Raw genomic sequence first — 22,080 nt, forward strand, 5'->3', positions numbered from 1 at the left:
CTTGCATGGAAACATGGGAGTTTTGGGTTCTGGCCAGGGAAATTAGAGATTAAAAAAAAAAAAAGACAGCTGAGGCTGATCATTGATTGATGGGGAGGGGAGGGAAGAAGTGAAGAAACTACTCCTAAAACAAGCTTGCTGACTTTTTAGGCTCATCTATGAAAAAGTATATAGTTGCATGCACAATCAAATCAGTAATACTACAGGCTTACACTGAGTTCTGTAGTGCAGCAGTGGTGATGCAGAGACACTGCTTTGTGAAATAAGCTATCCCTGATGCAGTCTCCCTTGGGTCTGCCATGAGAGAGGACACCAGTACTGCAATGGCAGGATTGCTGCTAATGGTTCCTCAGCTGGGTTGAATGAGCTGCAGCAAGTCCTGAATGCTTGTAGGATGCCCTGCACCAAGAGGTCCTTCCTGTTTAGCCTGTGCCATAAAGGTCCAGTTTCTTGTGAGCTGGGGTCTCAGCACAAAGAAGCTAGTTTTCTGGAAGACTTGAGCTTCTTGAGGAATGAGCAGCAGCTTGGTTTTCCATGGGGAATGCAAGAAGGGTGAGGTAGATTAACTTGTGTGTCACTTTAACCCCTTTAACAACCACATGGGAGGAATAATACTCTCTGCCTCTGCTCTAGGAGAGAAGCCTCCCTCAGCAATGGTGCCTTCCATTCTCATCTCCAAGACAGGAGACATGCTGGTGATCGGAGGAGCCGGCGGGGCCTGGATTATCAGTGCTACTGCTATGGTGAGTGAACAGGTACTGCACAGTAACGCATTCCACTGAGCAAGGGGAGCACACGCTGTCCTGAACAAAAGGAATTACTTTGCTGCTGCTAGTACTGCTATGTGGAAGGCAGCAGTGAAGAGGGCATGCTGCAGGCTCAGTCTATCCTCACCTTCTTGCCACATTTCTGTGGCAAGTGCCATCTGCCTCTCTCAATTCTTTTTTGAAAGGGAAGAAGTTAGAATAATCAAATAGCAAGTTAAGGGAGTTATTAGGAAGAGAGGTATTACCCAAAACCTTGGGCCCCCAAAAATAAACTGATAAGTTATGTGATGGAAAGAACAAGAAAAACAGAAAACCACCACCACACATATACAGAGAGTAATAAATCTTAACGAAAAAGAACTTGCTGATGCATGAAGTCTAACAAACATCTTGTTCAGCAATCAAGAAATAAAAACAGATAAGGCCACAAGAGGAAAAAGAGGACTTTTTTTTATTCCTCTTTCTTCAACTGGAGAAAAGCATGGGAAAGAGTCCATGCTAGGACCTGATCTGAAAACAGAAAGAACAACTGTCAACAGAAGGATACAAAATCCATCAGTAGCTATTGAACTCAAGGACACCCCTCTGGCTCAGGGAAAGCATTCTGGGAATGGAATTCTGTGCCCACCCTGTTCTTATACTCGCCCTGAGCGTCTGGTATTGGTCACCATGAAGACAGGAAACTAGGCTAGTAGGACTTACGGTCTGATGCAGTGCAGCCTCTCTTACGGTCCAGCTTTGCACCATCCTGCAGGCAGGATTTACAGTAGTGCTGCTCTGCTTAACACCAGTGCAGAGGATGGCAGCATGTGACCCAGGTTCTTATTCAATACCTGCAGTCAGTCAGTGTGGGATTTGTTTCATTGCAGGCGATTATAAACAAGCTGTGGTTTGGCTACGACTTGGAACGCGCCATTTCAGCTCCCATCATGCATACTGAAGGTGCCAATATCCTGTTTGAGGAACACTTCAGTGAGGTGAGTGGCCTTGCTTGGGTCTTCTTGTCTTCTCCTTTTGGTGAGAAGGAGATCGCTTCTGTAACTCTCCTGAATAATCTGTATTTTGCTTCTAGCTAACCTCCTTCTTGCTTAAATCTCACTTTCTCAACCTGAGCCCACAAACACAAACTTCATTTTCACACCTGGCAACGCTAAGACCTCAGGCCCCTGCCCCACTCACTCCATTTCCTCTTCTCTCCCTCCTACAGGAGGTTAAGAGCAGCCTGCTGGGAAGAGGACATAAAGAAAAGAAAGTTATGTTTGCAATGAATGTTGTGCAGGGAATTTCCAAGGAAGGAAAATGCATCTCTGCTTACTCTGATAAAAGGAAGCTGGGGAAGTCAGCTGGATATTAGCATGAAATGCCATCACAACTCACAAAACCACAGGAGATAACTAGATTCAGAACACACTTTGGCCTGGACATGCCACTATTGCCTGTTCCCGTCAGGATGCCTACTAGAGTATGGGCAAAACTTGTGATTGCACCTAATTCCAGTGGACTGCACGTCACCCTGAGGCAATACAAGGACAGGTCAGCCAGCCCTGTTTAGAGCTACTGCCTCCATTACTTATGTGATATACAGAAAAACATATTTCTTGAGCATATCAGCTATTCAGAATAAGAAAATACAAAGTGGGAAAGGAAAATTGGTCCAAAACCCACTGGGAACACTGTGAAATGACCGAGCTTTATCTTCCATTCCTGCTAGAGAGTCTCAGTTAAGAGCAGAATTGGTTTCTTTCAGGCTGTTGCCACAATAAGCTTATTATTACTGGGGCTCAGCGATGTGAAATAAGTAACTATTTTGGTTATGAGGATTACCATAAGTGTCTGTAGGGCCAGGATTTTAAAATCTTAAGCATCCAGGGTTAGAGGGTGCGTTTGGAAAGGGAAGAAAGCAGAACTCCACACTCCGCCTCTCGGTTTTCCCATCCAAAGCAGCCCCACTTTTCCCAAAGGCGGCAGACGAAATCAGCGCGTCGTAGCACGAGTCTGCTGCCCTGCTGCTCTCTGCCTTGAGGATGCAAAGGACGCCACAAGCTCCGAGTAACTGCGCCGAAGCTTCCTTCAACCCTGCACGCTGGTGACTTTGAGAATAAGCCTCCCATGGGGCAATGTGAATTCCCTGCTTCTGGAATGGACAGGCTTCAGCTTAGCTCCCTGGGGGCACCTCTCCCTGTGGCGAGAGGAGTCCCAATCTGTGCCAGTTCTCCCTCCTCAGTGTCTGCAGAAGACAAGTCGTTTGGGAAGGCAGGTAAGGGTTGCAGTGGAAGAGCTGTTGGTTTTGGAAGCTTTGTAACTTTCTTCAAAATACAAAGGATACATGATCAGAAGACTTCGCTTGTAGCCATGAGCTCAGCCTGGCCAGGCAAACGCGAGGACTGCTGGGAAGTGATGCAGCACTCTCAGACGGTAGCAGAATACTTTTCTCCCATAGGCTAAGGACATGTTCCAACTCCCTGTTTACCACAGCTGCTCTCTAGGGTTCCCTTAAGATCACAAGGAGGAAATTGTAGGGCCACTTAAGAACTATCACAGAGAGAAAACTTCGGGAGGAAGGACCTGAACTCGTGCACCTGGACGCAAAAGGTCTTTTGCAGTTACTCCATAACCTTGCCCTGCTCAAGATGGCCAAGAGACTCAAACATTTAAGAAAAAAACCCCAACAACCTCGAAACCCCCCAAAGCTCTTCTCAAATACCCAGGGGCAAGTTCCCATGATCCCCAACAACTCCATTTTCTGAAAGCTCCTGAGCCGTACTGCCCTATGGGCACAGACAGTATTGTGTGCGTTTCTGAAAGTGCAGCCAGACCAGAGCAGGGCACTAGCAGAGCCCTCCCCTTCCTATGTTAGTTCTCACCTCACACACAGCCGTGGCACTCCTAATAAAATCCCTCTGTAAATACCATAACAAGTATTCGATCACACGCTATTAAAAAAACCAACCAAAACAAGGCCATCCGCACAGACCCTTGCAAACAAGGCCAGATAGGTTTTAAGTCTACGTTCTTGCCCGTGAAGTCTGTCCAATAAAGCCACTGACTTGTTGAAATCGCAGCCGTGACTTGCATTTTAATGATGGTCTGAGTGAAGCTAACTAGAGCCAGACATGCGTTTTCCTTCAGAAGTTGTACACTAAGGACTATAGTATGACCACAGCTGTATCAGAGCTTAATGAAAAAAATATTCCTCAGTTACCAGATCATAACCGCAAGCACTTAATCACGCATCTGGAAGACAAGTTACTTATGCAGAGCCAGCTCCCTGCACTGCCCCCCGCTTCCTCCTCCAAGTGGAATTCCTGTTAAACCCCCTCGTTCAGGAAGGACTAATGGCTTCTCCATCGGAGCTGCTTACTGAAGCCATGGAAGTGGCACAGCACCCTGTTAGACAGCGTTACAGTACTGCGGAATGGGACCAGAGAAAGGGAATAGGCCTGAAGTCTGAGGAGGGGCAGCGTTTATGTTCATTTGGAAGGGGTTACATTGGGGGGTTTTGGTAGTCATGTTCAATGTACATAATTTGCTGAAGTTTTCTGTTTTCATTAACTCCCTTACCTCAGCTACCTGTTCCTGGGTGCGTCGGTTCTAGTGTCAGAAATGACACCCCAACCGCAGAGTTGTCCCAGGGGAAGCGCTAAGGCACCAGCCGCCATCTGCAGCTCCCATTTCGGGACCAGACAGGTTAACTAGCCTGGATGCTGGCTTTAGCAAGATCTGTAGTTATTTCTAGCTAACCCGACTGAGCTTAGAGATAACGAAAAGCAACCGAGAATGGCACTGGCTGGAGCCAGGGCGAGCCGTTCTTGCTCCCCATTAGGCTTCAGGGCAGCCTTCAGCAGTGCCCTGGGCCATACTCCGTCAGGTTTCAATAGCAGAAAATCCAAGTCACCAAGTAACCAAGCCTCCAGTTCCCTTCACTTCTGACATACCTTAGGGTAAAGCACACCTCAGGAATCCAGCCTATCTCCTTTCCGCTGCAGTAGTATCACAGCTACTTCCCACCACGAAGACATGGGAATATTATCTGTAGCCTGGCGCTCACTGCAATTTAACTACTTTGCTACTAACATTGAAACTGAGTCAATTAAGCAGTTTTAAAACCCATCACAGCTTTAATTTGCAAGACAGAAAGGAATGAGAGTGCAGATCTCTCACTGCGGCAGAGACTTCCAGTCCTGGAGTCCTCACTAGTGAAACACCTGGTGAAGCTGAGACGTCGTACCTCCCTTAGCACCTCTGCTCTTGCCCTGCCACCTCCTCACCGCTGCCGAAATGTGCGTGGGTCAAGAGCCTCCCAGTTCGTTCTCTCCCCATTCAGGCTCATGCCAACAGGAGAGCATTATTTTTGTACTTAGTCAACTTACGCGGACTTTTAAAGCATCACTGTACAGAGGCTGCTCTATTTTCCAATGAAGTCTTTAAATTGTATTTTTAATAAAGTGCTTTTAAACCTGTCTGGGAATTTCTCCTCTAAAACTGTTGCCTAGCCTAACACATGAGCAGTTGTTTGAGAGAGGACTTGCACGCGGGTGTTTCCAGCAGTAACGGTTGTTCCTTCTGGAGCCTCGGTGCGCCACCGGAGAGACTGGAGAACTGTGCGAAGACTGCGTGCTGCTTGGCTCCCGCCGCTTGGTTTTGGCACTTCCCTGTAGCCCTTCCAGAGGCTGCACGGTTGCCAAAAGAAAACTGTGGTAACGTTAGACTGAAGAACAGGGGAAAGAGGTGAACCCCCCCAGCTCATGATCCGGATCGCATTTTAACAGCACAGCTCCCTTTCAGATCAGCTGGAATGGGCCACGGCAACGCGCGCTGTTCCCCATGGCCTGCGTTGCGCCGGGCAGCCCACGCCAGGACGTCGCGTCTCTGCGCAGAAGCGGAGGGGGAGGTGGCTGCGCTCAAAGGGGCGAGGAAGAAGCCGTTCCTTGTAGTTGAAACGCTCGGCCAAGCTGAATGGCCTGCAGCGTACAATCCGGAGGTTTCACAGGGTGAACCATTGACCAGCTAGTCCTATACAGACAGCCTCGATGTAGTGTGAGCAGTGCAATGTGGTACCAAAGCCGGTGGCAAAAGTGCCTGCCCTATGTACAGATACGGCCAAATGAGACGTAGGTAATTACCACGTGCAGAAGTATCCGTAGATTTTTTAAAAATGTAGGATGCAAGTGCAAGCCTTAGCCAAGTTCAGTTTTAACAAATCAGTCCTCCAGAATGATACTGCTAAACCAACCAACCAAACATCCATTTCTGCAGAGTCAAGAATTCGAATGCATTTATAAGAATAGTTTTCAACAGAAGTGGTTTTAGCCATGGCAAAATCTGAGCCCTCCAGAAGGGAAGTTTTGTAACATAGGTTATAAATAATAGGGGAGTGTTCTGACCAGCTAGAAGAAATTCAGCAGCCTAAGTAAGGCTTCTTACCGTGAACTGTTAGAAGCAGCCCGGCAGCAGTTACTCAAACTTGTTTCGGAAAGCATGCTTGTCCAACAGGCATTTCCCAGAAAACAGTTGTCTTCCACTTTCAGAGCACCAGCTTTTGCTGTTGTAGTTCAGACTAACTATAGTGACTGTAATGTTTCAATAAGCTTATTTTGCTGTGCAATAATTTTATTTGTTCATTCTCAGATCGCACTTGGCCAAGAGTGAGCTCAGCTAGTCCTAAGTCCACAGGGCCAGATATTTCCAACAAATAGCAGCTGATGCTGTTCCATACACAAACTTGTACAAAGCTTCCTAAAATGCCCCGCAAACTGGCTTTAAACAGCAGCCTGCTGCTGAGTGGCATCTATCGTGGGCTTGCAAGAAGTAGAAAAGTCAAAGTCTCAGTTTGGCAATAAAAGGATGCAGGTTTGGCCCCAAACCAATCTAATTCTTAAAGGAACACAGTGACCCTAGGTTTTCTACAGTCACTGCCTTAGCTGCACCGAACGTGCCGTCATCGGTAACAGCCCAGGAAAAGGAGCCGAGTGCATCCCAGGCACCTTTGGGTAAAAGCCCTCATTCACTGGGAGTGATACAAGCAAATATACGTCTCCAAGTCATGACCCTTTCATTTAAGCATGATCTAGCTATCACTTTACTCCTTGAACTTAGACTCTCCTCAATTCCAGAAACTACTGGGAAAGAGAAGGTGCCTGATGCCTAAGATTTCAGCCTTTCGTTTTCTCTTCAGTGCATTCTGTATTTTCAGGTTCTTACAAACTGACAGGAAGTTTCAACAAGTGAAATAGGCGAGTTCAGTTACTGTTACTTGGGTTTCAAGGATTTCATAAACATCCCTAGAGCCTGACGACATCCTGGAACATTCAGTTTTGGCCTTAGGCTAAGTTTATCTGACGTGCCGTATTTGTCCGTTCTGGTGGGCGAACACCAAACCCCCTCACGCACAGGTACAGACACTCTTGGCTCTTCCAGTCAGCCATGGATTCCTGAGAGGTCACTAACTGTCTGATTAACGGTAACCTCAAACGAGAGTAGCTGCAGCGTGCCCTTTTTTAGCAGTTTCATTTCCTCAGACTCTGGTATTTCAGGCCTGCAGTATGATGTGGTAAAAAGCAAACTGGAGAAAAACAAGCTCGTTTTGGATATTTAACCATTTTTTTTTACTCATAGCTTCATCAAAGGAATGAAGAAAAGAGAAAAATCTCAGGAGAGCTTCTTTCCTGCAGACTCTCACCATCCCTTTCCACAGGAGCAACCGTGCAGGCCAGAAAAATGTGTGACTCCATATTTATTTATTTTAGTTGTGCTCAGAGTTTTACAGGTAGCATCTTCCCTTTAGACCTTCTCAACAGAAATACGAAAAAGCGTGAAGCCATTTCCCCATTTACCCACTCATCTCCAACAATCAACCGCCGTGAAAAGCAGAAACATCTTTTGTTAAAAGGAAGAGCAGTGAGTTTGTGAAGGCTTAGCCCAGTCTAGAGCTGGGCTTCCCGCTATGGCATAGATCAGTAGTTTGTAACTTAGAAAACCCAGTCCCCAGAGTCCTGTGACTCCCAGCTACTCAGCAGGAAACAAATCTCTTCTCTAGCGCTGACGGGGACATTCCCGGTAGCTGACGCTGTGCAGGGAAACACTCCCCGCAGCCTGAGCGAGCTGGACCGTCTTCAGAAACTGGGTACCCAATCTGTCTTCATGGGATGGAGAGGAGGCAGGGAACAAACTCTTCAAGGCAGAACAGACGCTTCAAGTAAGTACTGCACGTCCTGGGAGACATGCCTGTCTTAGCAGAGTGCTGTGGCATGAGGCACTTCGGTCACGGCTGTAGAGAACTGTCCCAGCCCTGGCAACAGAACCACAGCTAAATTTGTTCTCTTTCCTGTGAGAAGTCCCTGAGTTGCAGACCTAAAGGATCTTCCCCCCAAACACACCTCAGTGTCACTAGACCACTGAAAAAAGGAGCCGAGCCATGTCAGTAGCCTGCAGGGAAGCCACCTTTCCGGGAATCGGAGGCTGCAGCCCATCCTTCATCTGTTCGGAGAATGGCTTGCACAACCGCGCCGCCGCTGACCCGCGTGGTGTCATGTTTTCTCTTCTTTAGTTGTTCTTCTATACCCTGGAATGCAGAAGTGAATGAGGACAACTGGAGAGAGCAACTGCACCCGTGCCGTAGTCTGCAACCCGCATCCTCCACGCCTACCCCAGCATTCAGTGCCTGTACTAAGTAGGTCTAAAACTACATGCTGTTCCTCCTCTTCCCTGTGCTTTCCGGGAAGCCCTGCTTTTGAAGAGGTGGAATTGAGAAGATGTGGCATTTGTGGTGCTCAGTGTGGGCTACCAATACTATTCCTGGTCACGGAGCATTCTGCCTCAGCTATTCATATACCAACAGCCAGAACGGATGGATCCTGTTTGGGAATGGGGGAAAACACAGGAGTTGCAGAGAGCAGGGCATCCTCCCCGTGCAGGCAGGCATCTCAGCTGTTACCTTAATCAGCAGCTTATTAAAGGAGGACCTTCTGCATAGTTTGATGAAGAAAACTGCCTTATGTAGGAATGTTTTCCCTAATATAAAGTCATAGGATGAGATACACACAAGGACTGCAGCTGTCTTGGGCCTCTGGCACGTGTAATTCCTCGGGGTGAATGAAGCTGCCAGCTCAGGCGGGTGGTATGCAGAGCGAGGCAGATCCAGCCATCAGCGCTCAGACTGACAGCGCTGCACAGAGACCTTTAGTGTGAAAATACGCTCAAGTTTGTTCTCGGGTCCCTCTGTGCGTCCTCCCGCGCTAGCTCTGTGCCAGTGCTTCATCGGGAGGTTGCACAATAGGACAATTTTCCCGAGGGTCACTGTATTTAGACTGCTGAATGGTTCAGGCCCTGATGTGGTTTGCTATTTTGCAAGTCCTTTAAGTCAAACAACATTGCAAGAAGATACATACCCTCTGTTTCAGATGTAGGTCACACTTGAACGCACCAGGCTTCAACCCCGTGTGACTGAGGCTAAAGGTACGCTCTGACCAGCTTATTGTGAGCCAGTACTTGACCTGTGCCAGCTTTAATACTGCTCACCTAGGAACATTTGGCAAAGCTTCATGATTTTCCACAAGTGCGTGCCTTCCCAGCGCCATACAAGAAGTTCACGCACACCCCAGGCCCTAGCTAGACAAACCTCCTCTATTTGCTGCTCGAGCTCCGTGATATTGGGAAACAGCTGATCGTGAATTCTGGGCTCTTCCACTGCTTTCTTCACATCATAGCCAAACCAGATGGAATTGATGATTGTCTGTGAGAAGCAAAAAGCCTTAACATTAGTTACTTATCTTCAAAGAGGCCTGACCCTTGTCTCTGCATAGGCAGAGATGCCTGAAGGATGCTCACCAGAGCACATACAAGGTGTAACTTCTGGTTCTGCTGCTTTCAGCAGTCCCTCTCTTGGCTAAGCGAAACACAGGTACGTTGCAGCAAGTCCGCTCGTATGTGCTTAGGAGGATTCCCACACACACAGACCATCAGTTACTAAAATTAACATAGTAAAAGGATCAGATCCTCAAGCTATTGTAGCTGGATTTATGCGGCTATGATTAAGCTAGCGCTGGCTTAGACACAACATACCGCTACAGCTTTCCGCTACTGTGCAACCGCTTTCCTTAAACCTGGGTCATCTCTACATGCTCAAATTGCAGGTTGGAGCTGCTGGCAACTGAAAATAGCCTCAGGATCAAGGCTTAGAAAGCTGCTCATAGCAGTTTTTACGGAGACTTCTCCTCTACCGCAGCCAGAAAGCAAGATCCAGCCCGGTGCTCCGACCTGCTGCGCCTGCTGGCGCAGGAGGCGGCTTCCTGCTGCGCTCCCCTTTGGTCTAGCTGGGCATCGGAGTGGCTGCCGCGTCCGCTCGCAGCGACCCCGCCTGCCAGGTGGCCTGACGCCGTGCCTGCCCCAAGTGCTTATTCAGCTTCTCTGGGTGACTTTTGGATGAAAGTTTAGGATGTTGGATGGGAATGGCTCTAAACTAGATAAAGAGACTAGTTCATGGAGATCCAGAGAGCAGAAGTCAAAGCTAAACTGAAGTCACAAATCTTCCGCAAGTGGTAAGAACAACTTGCCAAAGGAAAAGTCCTGGAGTCGCTGAAGGAAGTCATTTAAGAGGCCCTTTGTAGCTCTGGCAGGAGTTGGGTGGGAGGTCTGGCCTTCAGAAGGCCAGGCAGGAACCTCCCTTTCAGGCCCCCGGCCCGCAGCAGGGACCCACAGCCATGGTCACGTCACAGGTGGAGACTCGAGCCCCTTACCCCGAACACTGCCTCTCCCCCACCTTGTTTTGCCTCAGCCTCGTCCCCAGTTTGCCCATATCATCACATACCAGTGCCGTCGCCGTAGTTATTTTTGTTCCTCCAGAAGCACCAACCACCATCCTGACCTTTTTCATTTTATCCACCAAGATGGAGGGGCACATAGAGGACATCGGCTGTTTACCTGTTGGGGACACAGATGCAACAAAGGCTCAGCCTTCGACCTGCAGCTTACAAACTGCCAGCTCCTGCTCCGTGCCTAAACCCAGAGCCTCAGTAGCCACCTTCCTGACTCGGCTCACGTGTCTTGTTCAGCCCTTGGGGATCCCACGATCCCCTGCCCCCATCTCCTCCTTGCTCCTGCAGTGCAAAGCTTAACCCTGGTCCTTCCCGCAGCGGCTGAAGATGCCTTCCTCCGCAGCCCTGTCCCAGAGGGGGCTGGCTGCGATGCAGCTGCCTCCCGTACGCCGCGGGGCTTCCCTTCCTGTCCTTTCACGTCCCCGTCCCTCTCCGCAGTGTGGGGATCAGGAGGGCAGCAGAATCCCAGCCTGCTTTCGCAGCGATGCGATGGCTCTGCGGGAGGCAGCGGTGGAGCAGGCAGGGCGCTTGGGCTGGGTACGCGAACTGGATCCATCCCAAGCTGCCCTGCAGCTGCCAAGGCAGCACAGGGAGAAGGCAGGACAGTGCCGTCTAACGCTTTGCAGTCGGCTCCTGCTGCTGCCTCCCTCTTAAATCAGTTCAAAGACATCTTTTGCAGCCCAAAGTCATTTCATTTGACATGTACTGAGCTCCCTGGGAAAGGATTTCTGGTTGTGGGAAGGAGGCACACACAAGAGTGTTTCTTTAGACAGCCTCTCCTCCTCCGGGGTGCACCGGGGCGGCCGGCCGTGTGCTTGCGACAGGGATGCCAGGTGACTCGCTTTCATCCCTGTCCTCTGCAGAAGGCCCCAGATCTGTGCCTGATCGCGGGCATGCTGCCGCCAACCCTGCGGACGCCACAGCGTTAGTCTGCGAGATACAGCCAAAAGACTGAGTCGGGAAGGTAGTTTACAGCTACCTGGTGCTATGAAATTTGCTGGAGAAGGAGGGATCCCAAATCCATTGATTATGTAAGGTGAGCTGAAGTCATCCATCTCATCATTAAATATGATTCCACTCACGTTGGATCGTACATCAGAGCCAAAGCTAGACAAAACAAGTTGGCGCAGACATGTCAAAACCAGAGCAAATCCAGGAAGAGCTTCAGGTGAATTACTGCAACGTCAAACTGGGATTTGGTTGGAGTAACTCTCCACACCCTCCTGCCAGCGGGCATTCTGGCACCCCTGGGGGAAGGAGGCAGCTTATACCTGCGTGCACAGCTACACAAAGAGGAAAGGCAGCCGAGAGGCGGGCTGCGTAGCTCCCCTGCAAGGACCCCGAGGGGAGAAACAGCACAGCAGCTAAATGCAACTAATTCCCCTCCCAGCTGGGCAGCACTGCACTCCATTCAGAGGCAGCAGAGCTCAAAGGCTGGCACATTTGGGAACGACTGGGGTTTGCTCAGATGCGTCAAGCTGGAGACGTTTTCTATGGAGAAAAAGAACCTTCACCCCCCAGCTTCAGGCCATACATGCAGAACACAGCTCTTGCTGACAGCACTCAAAGCCAAACACTGCACTTCCAGGCCAGCTGTATTAGCTCAAATTCCTTCCAGATGCCTGGGAAATCAGAGCCAGCAGCGATACCACGGCTTATGAGAAGATCCAGATGCAGTGCATGTTTTCTTGGTGGGTGAACCCAACATGAGAGGACACATCTTGTCCTCTGACCCAACCACACAGGCCTCAGAGTTAAGAACTGACCTGCAAGCTCAGCAGAAATGGCCATTAACAGTGCTGCCCATCGCTACCCCGCTAGGGAGACAACAGTTCAGTGATGTTTTATACCAACCACAGAACCACCGCTACGAAGATGGCAAAGGCCTAGGTGGAAGTAATGTCTGAGCTCATACTATTGGTTGATGGTGCTGGTGGCGGACACAGCGCTGCCATCATCAGCCACAATGGAGAGGTGGGATGTACCGGCATTATCTCCAGTGTAATATACTGGCTCATAGTAGTCAACTGGATGGGAGGTGTTGTCTGTGATTTTCCTCCGGAGACCATCTGCAAAGAACTCGGACGTCATGTTTCTGATCGCCTGTCAGAGAAATCCAAGGCAGTTACTCAGCAGATTAAGTTTAAGAGACATGAGGCTGATATCCAATGCTTCAGACCACAGAAGAGTGGCAAATCCCAGCAGCGAGGCTATAGTTTTCCAGCAGGGGCTTTCCTCCTTGAAAGATGGACAGTGTACCAAAGAGCGTTTTAAGTGGTCACAGAAGCAGCTGTTACAACGCACCCCTTTGTGCAGGGAGTTAATCAGCATCCATTACTGTAGAGCTATGGAAAGCTGTCCTCAACACTGCTGTAAGGTGTAGGGAAGCAGTGTTAGTCTTGCTTCAGAGATGGTCGGGTTGAGAGGACTAGACCAAGGCAAGCTCTGACCATTGCCCTGGAAGCTGCAAATTTGTGTCCATCGAGCTGGGCTGGGCTCAGATCCGGCTGCTTTTGGAGAGTCGCAGAAGCAAAAGCACAAAGTGTGGAGTTGGGAAAAGCAGGGTTCCTGCCTCACCCCTTCCCATCCACTGGTCCATTTACTACAGGCAGGACTGTGGTTAGAGAGCCACAAGGATGCTGGGAATGTCATCTAGTGAATAAGGCTTCAAACATTATGAAAACAGGGATGGTTAGCCCTAAATATACTCAAACACCCCTGGTGAATTGAAGATTTTGCTTTTCCTTACAGCAGGAGAGTTTCCTCCATTTATACCCCTCACAGCTCAGCCACGAGTCACATAGGACTTCACGTTTTGGTTCAGAGATATTTCAGTGCCTGTCAATAGCGGGTGGCACAGAGCATCCCTGACACAGTTTAGTCCCCCAAAAACTTTAAGCCACGTTCCAGTCAGCCTCGGTGCTGCAGAAAGAAAAGGCTTTTGCCAGGTACCTCTGTGATGTTGACAAAGTTTGGATCTCCCAGTAAAGTCCTCTTGGCATAGGCGAAGCGAAAGGCCTCCACAATGCGGTGGTAAGTCAGACCTTTCTCCTCCATGGTTTTGACGCTGTCAGCAGAGAAATTATATCCTGGCAACAGAAGACAAAGGATTGTGAACACGAAGGAAAGTACGCGGCCAATGGACTGCTAATAAACCTGTGTCAAACGGTATAATCTTGAAGCCCAGTCTCTACAGAGATGCAGTCCTAATCTCCTCATGGAGAACGCTGGGGCTCTGGTAGTCCTGAGCACTGTGGGAGTCATCAGCAGGATTTGTACTTGCACAGATGTTTTCCAAAGAAGCCTCAAGTACAAGTTAGTTTCCACCCACGCATGTACCCGGGAAGCGCCCCAATCAGGAGCATATTTTCCCTCTCGCACCTGTATTTCAAGTAGGAAGGCGACATCCCTGAGTTTACAGCAGAAGAGGAATGTTTCCGCATCTCTGATCCCTCCCGGGGTCTCAGACTTCCCACCTGCTGGAGGGCTGTCAAGGGAGGCCCAGCTCCCAAAACAAAAAAGACGTCGCCTTTGGAGCTCTCCCGGCTCCCGCTGCCCGCCAGGCAGCGCTCAGTGGCACTCTCACCTTTCAGTATGTTGAAGATGAGGGCTAGCACTGGGCCGCTGAGGGGGGCACTCGGCGTGTAGAGGGTAAACTCCCCAAGCGTGATCTGTATGGGGTCTTCGATCACTGTTGCATTGTAGTCCCGCAGGTCATCCAGTGTGACGATGCCCCCTGGAAAAGAGAAGGAAACTACAGATGTGGGTTCATGTGATCTCCGGTGGGAAGAGGGGGTAATACGCCATCACCATGCGTCAGAGCAAGGACAGGAGGGAACACAGACAAACCCAAAAAGTTGCAAGGTAAAGAAACCAAAGATGGATGCACAGGAGACGAATTTGTTCCTTGATAGATCCAGCTGAGGCTCAGATAGCCTAAGCTTGAAGCTGGGCTGATTTACGGCAGCCAAAAATCTGGTGATCCGCCTTTTTTTACGAAGGACACCAGCAGTGTCGGTACCAAAACGTCATTAAGAGTCCTGTTTACAGGAGGAGGATGCAGCTTTTGGGTGCGGATGCTTCGTGCTACCCCACAAGCAGGAACATTTGTAGGTTCCATTGCCTTTCTTATCAGAAGGGGGAAGGCAGTAATTAACCATCACCAATAAAGCCAGTAAATGAGTTACGTGAGGTTGACCGGAGCTCGCCAGTGCTAGCTAGTCAGGCTGGGATACTACCACCACCTAGCGGCCTCGAGAGATGAAACAAGCTCAGAGTTTACAGGACCAGGTACGTAATGTTTTGGGTAGAAACTTGCCAGATTCAGGCTCTGTAAACAGCATGTATCTACTAAGCTATATCCAGAAACGCATAGACTTGCTAGACTATATGGTACAGAAATGCACAGTATATGCTGTCCATTTCTGACGGGGTTTCAAATGCATCCGTTAAAGCGCTCATGGCGTCTCTCGGGTGTCCTGTTGCCACGGGTCTCAGAGGTGGCATTTCAGGCAGCAGGCTTGACCCGCTTCCAAGGCTTCTGCCGGTCACTGGCTCCTCCCTGGATGCTGAGCCGCAGCAGTCAGGCCACTCACGCTGTTTTGGACAGATGTCCTGTTTCTCACCTACGCTGCGGATGTCATCGATGATCTGTTTTGCCAGGCTTCCTGTGTAAAAGGCATCTGCTCCTTCACTGGCTATAGTCTCGTATGTGTTGGCTAGTTTAGGCATCTTGACGATATCGCCTTCGTGCAGAATTTTCCCTCCTCTGCAGAACACTTCGCTAACAGAGAAAGGAGATTGAGAAGATCAGATCTGAGAGACAAGTTCAAAACTACGTGTACCAGCTGACACAGTATTTGAGTGTTCACGCTAGAGGCTTCTTGGAGAGAAGAGAAACCCCCTGAGCCATGCCCCAGGGGCCCTGATATCTTGCACTGGGACATAAAAGTGAACAGTGGTTTCTGACCTGGGGTTCCACATTCCTCAGGATTTGCGCAGTGAAGCCTGCAGGGGGGAGTGTCGATCTTTTTCACCAAGGCAGGCCACCCTCCCTACCTGCCCAAGGGGCCAACAACCGCCTCAAGATGCCCAGGAGAGGCCATAGTCCTTGAACTCAAGCAGTTCTGTTCAGAGCACAGACTGTGAAGCTATGAGGCTCAAAGCTTCCAGTGAGTCCAGGAGAATGCGTTTCGATCCCTGTTTGTCAGAGCACTTTGAGGTAGACAGTTTCCTCTCTAGCTCCCTCATCATGGATCACGAACGTGCTGCTGTGGACCTGCCAGATGAAGTACAGGAGATAGGCCCAGGCTCTACACCCCAACTGGATTGGAAACCAACCTGCAGCTGGCAGAGATTTTAAGGAAAAGAGAGGATTAAGCGTGATCTCCAGTAAGGCTTGACATAGACGCCAAGGGTTTGACTGGAAGAGGAAGTGGAGGAGCATTTAAAACCCTTTGTGTTCGTGGTCATTGCCAGGAGTGGATGGCCAGAGGCATTGCTGGAGGAAGGCTGGCTGCAGAGTAAGAGACGACCCAAATTCCCACTGCCTGACAGCAGATGAGATGTTCAAGGAGACTTTGCAATTGCCCCAAATGCAGGTAAGATTAATTTAGGGCACTTACAGCATGAGGAAAAGCTGGGGATTCAGAAAATACATTGCCATCTGACAGATTTATCCCAGCACGTACTCTAATTCCACCTTTGCTCAGACAAATGGACTTTAAGAGCAGAATTTATCTCCCCTTTAAGGTCAGGACGGAACGTTCCTAAAATTGGCCACATGATTTAGCACCTTCAGGCAGCCGGAATACCATCGGCAGGTACAGCGAGTACAGTCACTGGAGGGGAGGCACGCTCCTCACCGACACTACGCCACACAGACATACAGACTTTTCAGCTAGGATGCAGTTACCCCAAATTTCTCTGCACGGAACAGCAACTGCTCTACCTACCACAGTGAGGGATTGCTTTCAATTGACTGCTCTCTTGATTTGATGGCTGCTGCAAGGCCTTTCCCAATAGGGAATCCATCTCTTGCCAACTTGATGCTGGGCAGAAACAGGTCTTTCCATGCCAGTTTGCCATGACGTTTGTGAGCCAGTTCATACCCACGGATTTCTCCAGGAACAGCAATGGACAGTCCTCCTGGAGCAGATAAGGAATGCGTTAGTCTTCCACAGCAAGAAAAGAAAGTGATTAATGGAGTAGGAGGTAGAGCAGGCTTCTCTGTCAGCCCTGTTTTTAGGCAGGGATTACGTATACTACGACCAGCTCGGCTTGTGCATACGGTGCTAACAGAATTATTCTGTCTGACATGTACGCCTACATATTCTGGACTGTTGAAACACCTCTGTCCTCTTGCTGGTAACTCAAGTTTTTGGGCCATTTCCCCTCAGTTGGCTCTGTACCAGAGAAAGCTGCTTAGAACGCAGCCGCTATCATAGCTGCCTGCAGTTTCCGCTTCTTCAGAGAACACGCTACGGTAAGAGGACACAGACTGTCTACATACTTCAGCCAAAAACTTGGTTGCGGCATTGCAACTGCAATGGCAATAGATTGATTACTACATTGCACAGTGATGCAGCCGTTTGCTTCAATCCTGTTTTTACTGGCATCTCCCACAAGTTCAACACGCTTCTCAAACTCCCTCCGAGGTGCTGTTCCTCCTTGGTTACAGGAGTGACCATGAAGAGCACTAGTCAGTATTACTTTCTATTTTTGATTAGAAAATACTTCCCCCAAAGGAAACTACCTCTTCTTCTCTGGAGCCCCCGAACCATTAGTTGAAGCCACCACAAAAGGTATTTAGGGAGGACACTTGAACTGAAAAGAACTAAGTTGATCCACAAAGATGTGTTCAAAGAGGTGGAAAGGAAAGATGGCAGATATGGAACAGGTCATACTCGGGGCTTTGGATTCACCTGCATTTTCATGAAGTGAAAAGCAGAAAGTGCTGAGGTGACTGACTAGTTTGAAGGACATTATTTTTAGCTTCCTCGTCAGATAGAGTCTGCAGATTGTGTGCAGTAGAGGATGTTTCTAGGGGAGAAATCCTGTAGATATGCAAGAACCTGACCATAAGAAATGTTCTTAATTCAGACATGTCAGTAGCAGCTAATGTGGAGCTATGCGGTCCCCCCCGAGCAGTGAAACAGCCTTTGCCGTACCTTTCAGAGAGAGCTGTGTGTCGTTCCCAAACATGTCCTCCGATGCTCTTTTTGGAGCCACCTCTCTTGCATTAATGATTTCCACTTTTCCTTTAATGACAGAGCAAGGAAGATGGTGTTTAGCTCTGGACTCAACACACAGGCACGGTCTCTGCTGAAGAAGTCTGATCAACGTGAGCCAGTCTCTTGGCAATTATTTTGAGGACAGCGTGTTCCCCCAGAGGCTGTGAGAGTCAGTCTTTTACCTTCCCTCAGGTAGGATAAATCACCTGCTTTAGATAAACGGTTCTCAAACTGTTCCAGACGTGTACGGCCCTGTCCCTTACCTGTGCTGCTGTAGATGGTAAAGAAGAGGCCCCCTCCAATGCCCATGCTGTGAGCATTCATGAGTCCTACACAAAGCAGAGCTGCAATCGCAGCATCCACTGCTGATCCACCTTGCTGAAGGATGTCCCTGTGCAGCAGAAGAGAAGGCATCGTATGGTGACATGTTACAGTGTCTCAGCTACCTGCGAGCAGCGGAGTCATCTCGTCAGAGCAGCTGTGACAGATTCCCTAATGCACGTTTGTCCACACCCAGTCTATAGGTTCCTCAGGACCAGGAAGTTTTGAGCTTCTGTCACCTTAGAGAATACATCCTAATGGCCTAGGTGCAGATCAGCCCTCATTAGAGACACATCCAAACTAGCTTGAAAACACCAAAATGTGTCAAAGTACATTTGGGGACAGGCATCCCAGACACGTTCATTACACAGGAGAAATGACAGCTCTCTGAGGCGCCTGAAATCTGCAGCACTTGCATCTAGAACTGGAGGACAGCTTGATAAATGGTTTTTAAAAGGAGCTTGAAAAGCATCTCTCGTTCCCATTGTTTGTGCATCTGGGGAATCTTTGCCTGCTATGTTGTCTTTGAGCAACTGCAGTAACATTGGCCAGGCATGGTAAAAGCCCAGGTTTTATTATGGCCTCCCCTTTCTACAGGGAGATCAGAGATTATCTGTGCTGGGCAACTGCCAGGCTTCACTTGGACATCCAGCAAACAACAGTTCTGCCTTGCGCAAGAGCTGTCAGAGCTAACAAGAGTCACAGCACAATTAGCGGGTACCTTCCAATTATCGAGCACTGCCCCGCGTCTGTAGCCACAGCCGCCCTCTTATAAGTGTGTCTGTCCCTTGCGTCAGAGCGCAGCCCGAAGAAGAGTCCCAGGAACAAGACGAGCCCCAGCAGGGCTGCCGTCAGGACGCCGGCCACCACATAGCGCTGCTTCATCTTCCTGCGGGAAGAGACAGGATTGTCAGCCTTGCTGCTTCGGGGGCACGTGGGAATGAGGGAGCGGATGATCAGGCACAAGAGCAGTCTTCAGTCTTTTCATCTACCTTCTTTCACATCCACTGTTTCCCCCTCTACCCCCCAGCAGCCGACAGCTCTGCCCGTGGACGGGCGGTTTGGGAAGGAGTGGCCAGGGGAGGCGTGAGCCCAGTTCTGGCCTTGACAGTTACGACAGGGTGATGTCCTGTTCTGAAGTTAAGCAAAATATCAAGAGAATATCGAGAGCTATTGAGGGGATGGAGAGTCACTGCCACCTTGTTGGGACTGACAGTTCATGAAACACAGCTTGAACAGCTCCTCTTTGGCCCACGTCCTTTCCCATTACAGGACTGTTCCAGCAAAAAAGGCCTAAATTTATCATATTGCCTTCAGGGACCAACTTCCCCCTGCGCAGTGCAGCTTTGGGTTTTGACCGTGACTACTGTACTTGCACAATAGCCAAGATGCCCTTCACCTTACCGAGGCAGCTGCCGTCCTCAGAGACAAGGCAGCCCGTGGCACTGTGGGTGAAGAGCGGATCCACCAGCCCACCCTCTGTGGATGCTCAACAGCCCAAAGCAGAGCAAACTCCAGCAGTTGGTGCCTTGCAGCAGCAGCGCACGCAGGATTAGGGAGCAGTGAGCGTGCCAGCACTGAGCTAACTAGAGGAGGCCAGGCCAGCCAAACCAAAGCCTTTCTCAGAGGGAAGAGGTTAGCAAGCACTGCCCCCTCCACCTCACCCCCGCGCCTGGTATTTAAATTAGGAGGTGCACATTCGCCATCCAAGCCCTGCATCTGTGAGTCTCGGTCTGAGCACTAAAGATGTCCATCTCCAAGTAAAGCAGCTCAAACCAGGGTGTAAATCTACTCCATGTGCTGTTCTGTAAACATGTGTCAACCGAGGGCAGTAAAAGGTAAATGGGTGAAACCTCTTTCCAGGTTCTAGAACTTGATTTACACTCAACTACTTTTAAAAGAGACCAGTGGCGTGTTTGCGGAGCAAAGACTGTGCAGGGAAACAGAGAAGCCATTATGTCCCCAACAATAGCTCACACACAGCCTCGGAGTTTAAAGACAGTTTTGTTTGTTGGCAGAGAGAGTTCAGCCTCAGCACTGGCAGTCTCCTCCAGGCCTCACAAGAAACGCCGTGGGATCTTGTATCTGCGCCCCAGCTAGGCAGAAGGTACTTTGTTTCGTCTGAAGGCTGCTCTATGCTGGGCTGTCCTGCAGCCTGGGGTGACTCAAGCCCTGTAGCTGGTGCGTTAACCCATAGGCTCCTGGCTGGGGCTCTGCAGTTCTCCTCCACGAATGCTTGCCTCGCTGCTGTGCTCCTGTAAAGGTTTACTGCCTCGTCAGGCAAGTTAGTCTGAGAGCAGGAGAGGAGAAGGGGAAGCCTCAGGTGGTACCTCTGCTCTCATCTTTCACCTCCTCTCTGCATTCGGATGACGCTCGTGAGCATCAGACCCATAAGAGCTCCACGCTGAGTGCCCAGCTGCTCGGTGAGTACACGGACCCTGAAAAGGGACCCCAGCCCGCTTCACACGCGCAGCTCCGGGCCCGCCGCCAGCCCCTGGGGCGAGGATAAGCCCCCCGGGGGCAGGAACGAGCACACAGGCTGCCGCGAAGAAGAGGCGCTGATTGCTGGGCACTGCTCCTGCACTGCCTTGTGGTACCACGGTGCCCTCTGGGCTGGGCCTCTGGGGCCCAAGCAGGGCCAGAAATAGTGAATGCTCTTAATAAAAGTGCATCTGTGCAATCTGTCAGATTGATCCTGCTAAGGAAGAAGCAGATGTGCGAGCTAAAGATCTGCAGCTTTCTCTTCTGCAACGGTACAGAGAGCAAACTCAGCTGAGAATAATCCTCTCCACCTTAACTGCCAGCTCAGCTCCCATAAACTCCTTAACCTATTTCAGGCCTGACCCTAGAGGAAAGCATCCCTCTCCTGGTCCTTGCTGCCTTCCTAACTGCAGCACAGCAGAGCGCCGATCAGGCGTTTTGTTTGCCATGCAGCAATCGGCACGGCCTCTCCGTGCTTGCCCTGCGCCCTGGGTGGGCTGGAGGAGCAGCTGCAGGAGCAGCTCAGTTTTTGCACCATCGATCTCTCTAAGCCTTGGCTCTGAGGTCGAGTCCCCAGCGTGGCCGATTGTTGGAGCGGAGCGGCAGCTGCGGGCCGCCACCTGAGCGGGCTCCCCAGCTACTGCCTGCTCGGGCTGGCTCTGACCCCTCAGCTCGCCAAATCCAGCTGTTTGGAAGCTTGGCAGCAGCCATAGGTCTCCAGGAGAGAGGGGCTATAAAACCATTAAAAGCAATATAATTATTTCTCACAGTTACAAAGGTCCAACAGCCAGTCCTAGCCATGGAATTTAAAATGTAGCCTGACAGTCTGCTTTCATTTACATTAGGAGAGGGGGAGGACCAGCAAGTAGCAGAGTTATGCTTGTACGAGCAACCCCACTGAGCTGCATTCAGATGTGTCACAACATTATTTAAACATGACGCTGTCCTTGAATTAAAAGAACCCGGTACAACAGGCCAGCGAGCGCCAGGCAGGGGACACGGGGTCCTGCATCTCTGCCAAGAGGGCTGGGGCGCGCTATAGAGATGAGGAACCCGCCGTGGTCAGGGAAAGCGCCAGGAGAACTGAAAGAGGAGGAAGAGGAGATGATGTACTCGCTGGAAAGCCGGGGAGAGAGAGGAGCGGGATACCACGAGATGACAAAGGAGTCGAGGGATGGTCAGGCACTGCCTTGTTCTTGAGCAGAGTAGTGAAGAAAGCATCCACTGACACCGCCTAAAACTTTAACCACAAACTTTAACCAAACAGGCTTCTGCTTTGAACCCAGCTTGCAACAGCTCCCTACCTCCACACCCACTCCTAAGAGTTCCTTGTGCTCCCACCCCCAGCCCAGCAGCCAATACTTGGCCATCAGCTTTGAGACATCCGTCCTTATTTTCCCCAGGCAGCACGCGTTATGCAAAGACAGACTGGACATCTAATCTCGTCACAGGACATAGGCTATGCTC

The 22,080-nt window shown here is 50.0% G+C and overlaps 2 protein-coding genes across 16 annotated transcripts in view; one reads left to right on the forward strand and one right to left on the reverse strand.

The window, feature by feature from the left end:
* GGT5 (gamma-glutamyltransferase 5) overlaps positions 1–5,227 on the forward strand; it is a 63,125-nt gene extending 57,898 nt beyond the window's left edge. For all 6 annotated transcript variants that reach the window (XM_087768750.1, XM_087768747.1, XM_087768748.1 and 3 more), the window contains 3 exons: positions 634–743; positions 1,637–1,744; positions 1,975–5,227. In XM_087768750.1, coding sequence (XP_087624876.1) covers positions 634–743; positions 1,637–1,744; positions 1,975–2,121 — 365 coding nt within the window. In that variant the 3' untranslated portion in view covers positions 2,122–5,227. The remainder of the gene's footprint in view (positions 1–633; positions 744–1,636; positions 1,745–1,974) is intronic.
* A 2,260-nt stretch (positions 5,228–7,487) lies between these two features.
* Positions 7,488–22,080, reverse strand: part of GGT1 (gamma-glutamyltransferase 1) — a 61,335-nt gene continuing 46,742 nt past the window's right edge. For 8 of the 10 annotated variants that reach the window (XM_087768742.1, XM_087768743.1, XM_087768740.1 and 5 more), the window contains 12 exons: positions 18,854–19,021; positions 18,075–18,202; positions 17,749–17,838; positions 16,534–16,726; positions 15,205–15,362; positions 14,166–14,315; positions 13,532–13,668; positions 12,495–12,682; positions 11,559–11,686; positions 10,573–10,685; positions 9,385–9,498; positions 7,488–8,328 (listed from right to left, as the gene is read on the reverse strand). In XM_087768742.1, the coding sequence (XP_087624868.1) occupies positions 8,185–8,328; positions 9,385–9,498; positions 10,573–10,685; positions 11,559–11,686; positions 12,495–12,682; positions 13,532–13,668; positions 14,166–14,315; positions 15,205–15,362; positions 16,534–16,726; positions 17,749–17,838; positions 18,075–18,202; positions 18,854–19,017 (1,707 nt within the window). In that variant the 5' untranslated portion in view covers positions 19,018–19,021 and the 3' untranslated portion in view covers positions 7,488–8,184. Of the gene's footprint in view, positions 8,329–9,384; positions 9,499–10,572; positions 10,686–11,558; positions 11,687–12,494; positions 12,683–13,531; positions 13,669–14,165; positions 14,316–15,204; positions 15,363–15,548; positions 15,817–16,533; positions 16,727–17,748; positions 17,839–18,074; positions 18,203–18,853; positions 19,022–22,080 lie in introns of those variants that run through there. The other 2 variants (XM_009463686.2, XM_087768746.1) reach the window with 2 other exon arrangements.

Source organism: Nipponia nippon, unplaced genomic scaffold, assembly GCF_047370975.1.
Source record: "Nipponia nippon isolate SJK-2023a ecotype South Korea unplaced genomic scaffold, ASM4737097v1 scaffold_30, whole genome shotgun sequence".
NCBI classification, from domain to species: domain Eukaryota; kingdom Metazoa; phylum Chordata; class Aves; order Pelecaniformes; family Threskiornithidae; genus Nipponia; species Nipponia nippon.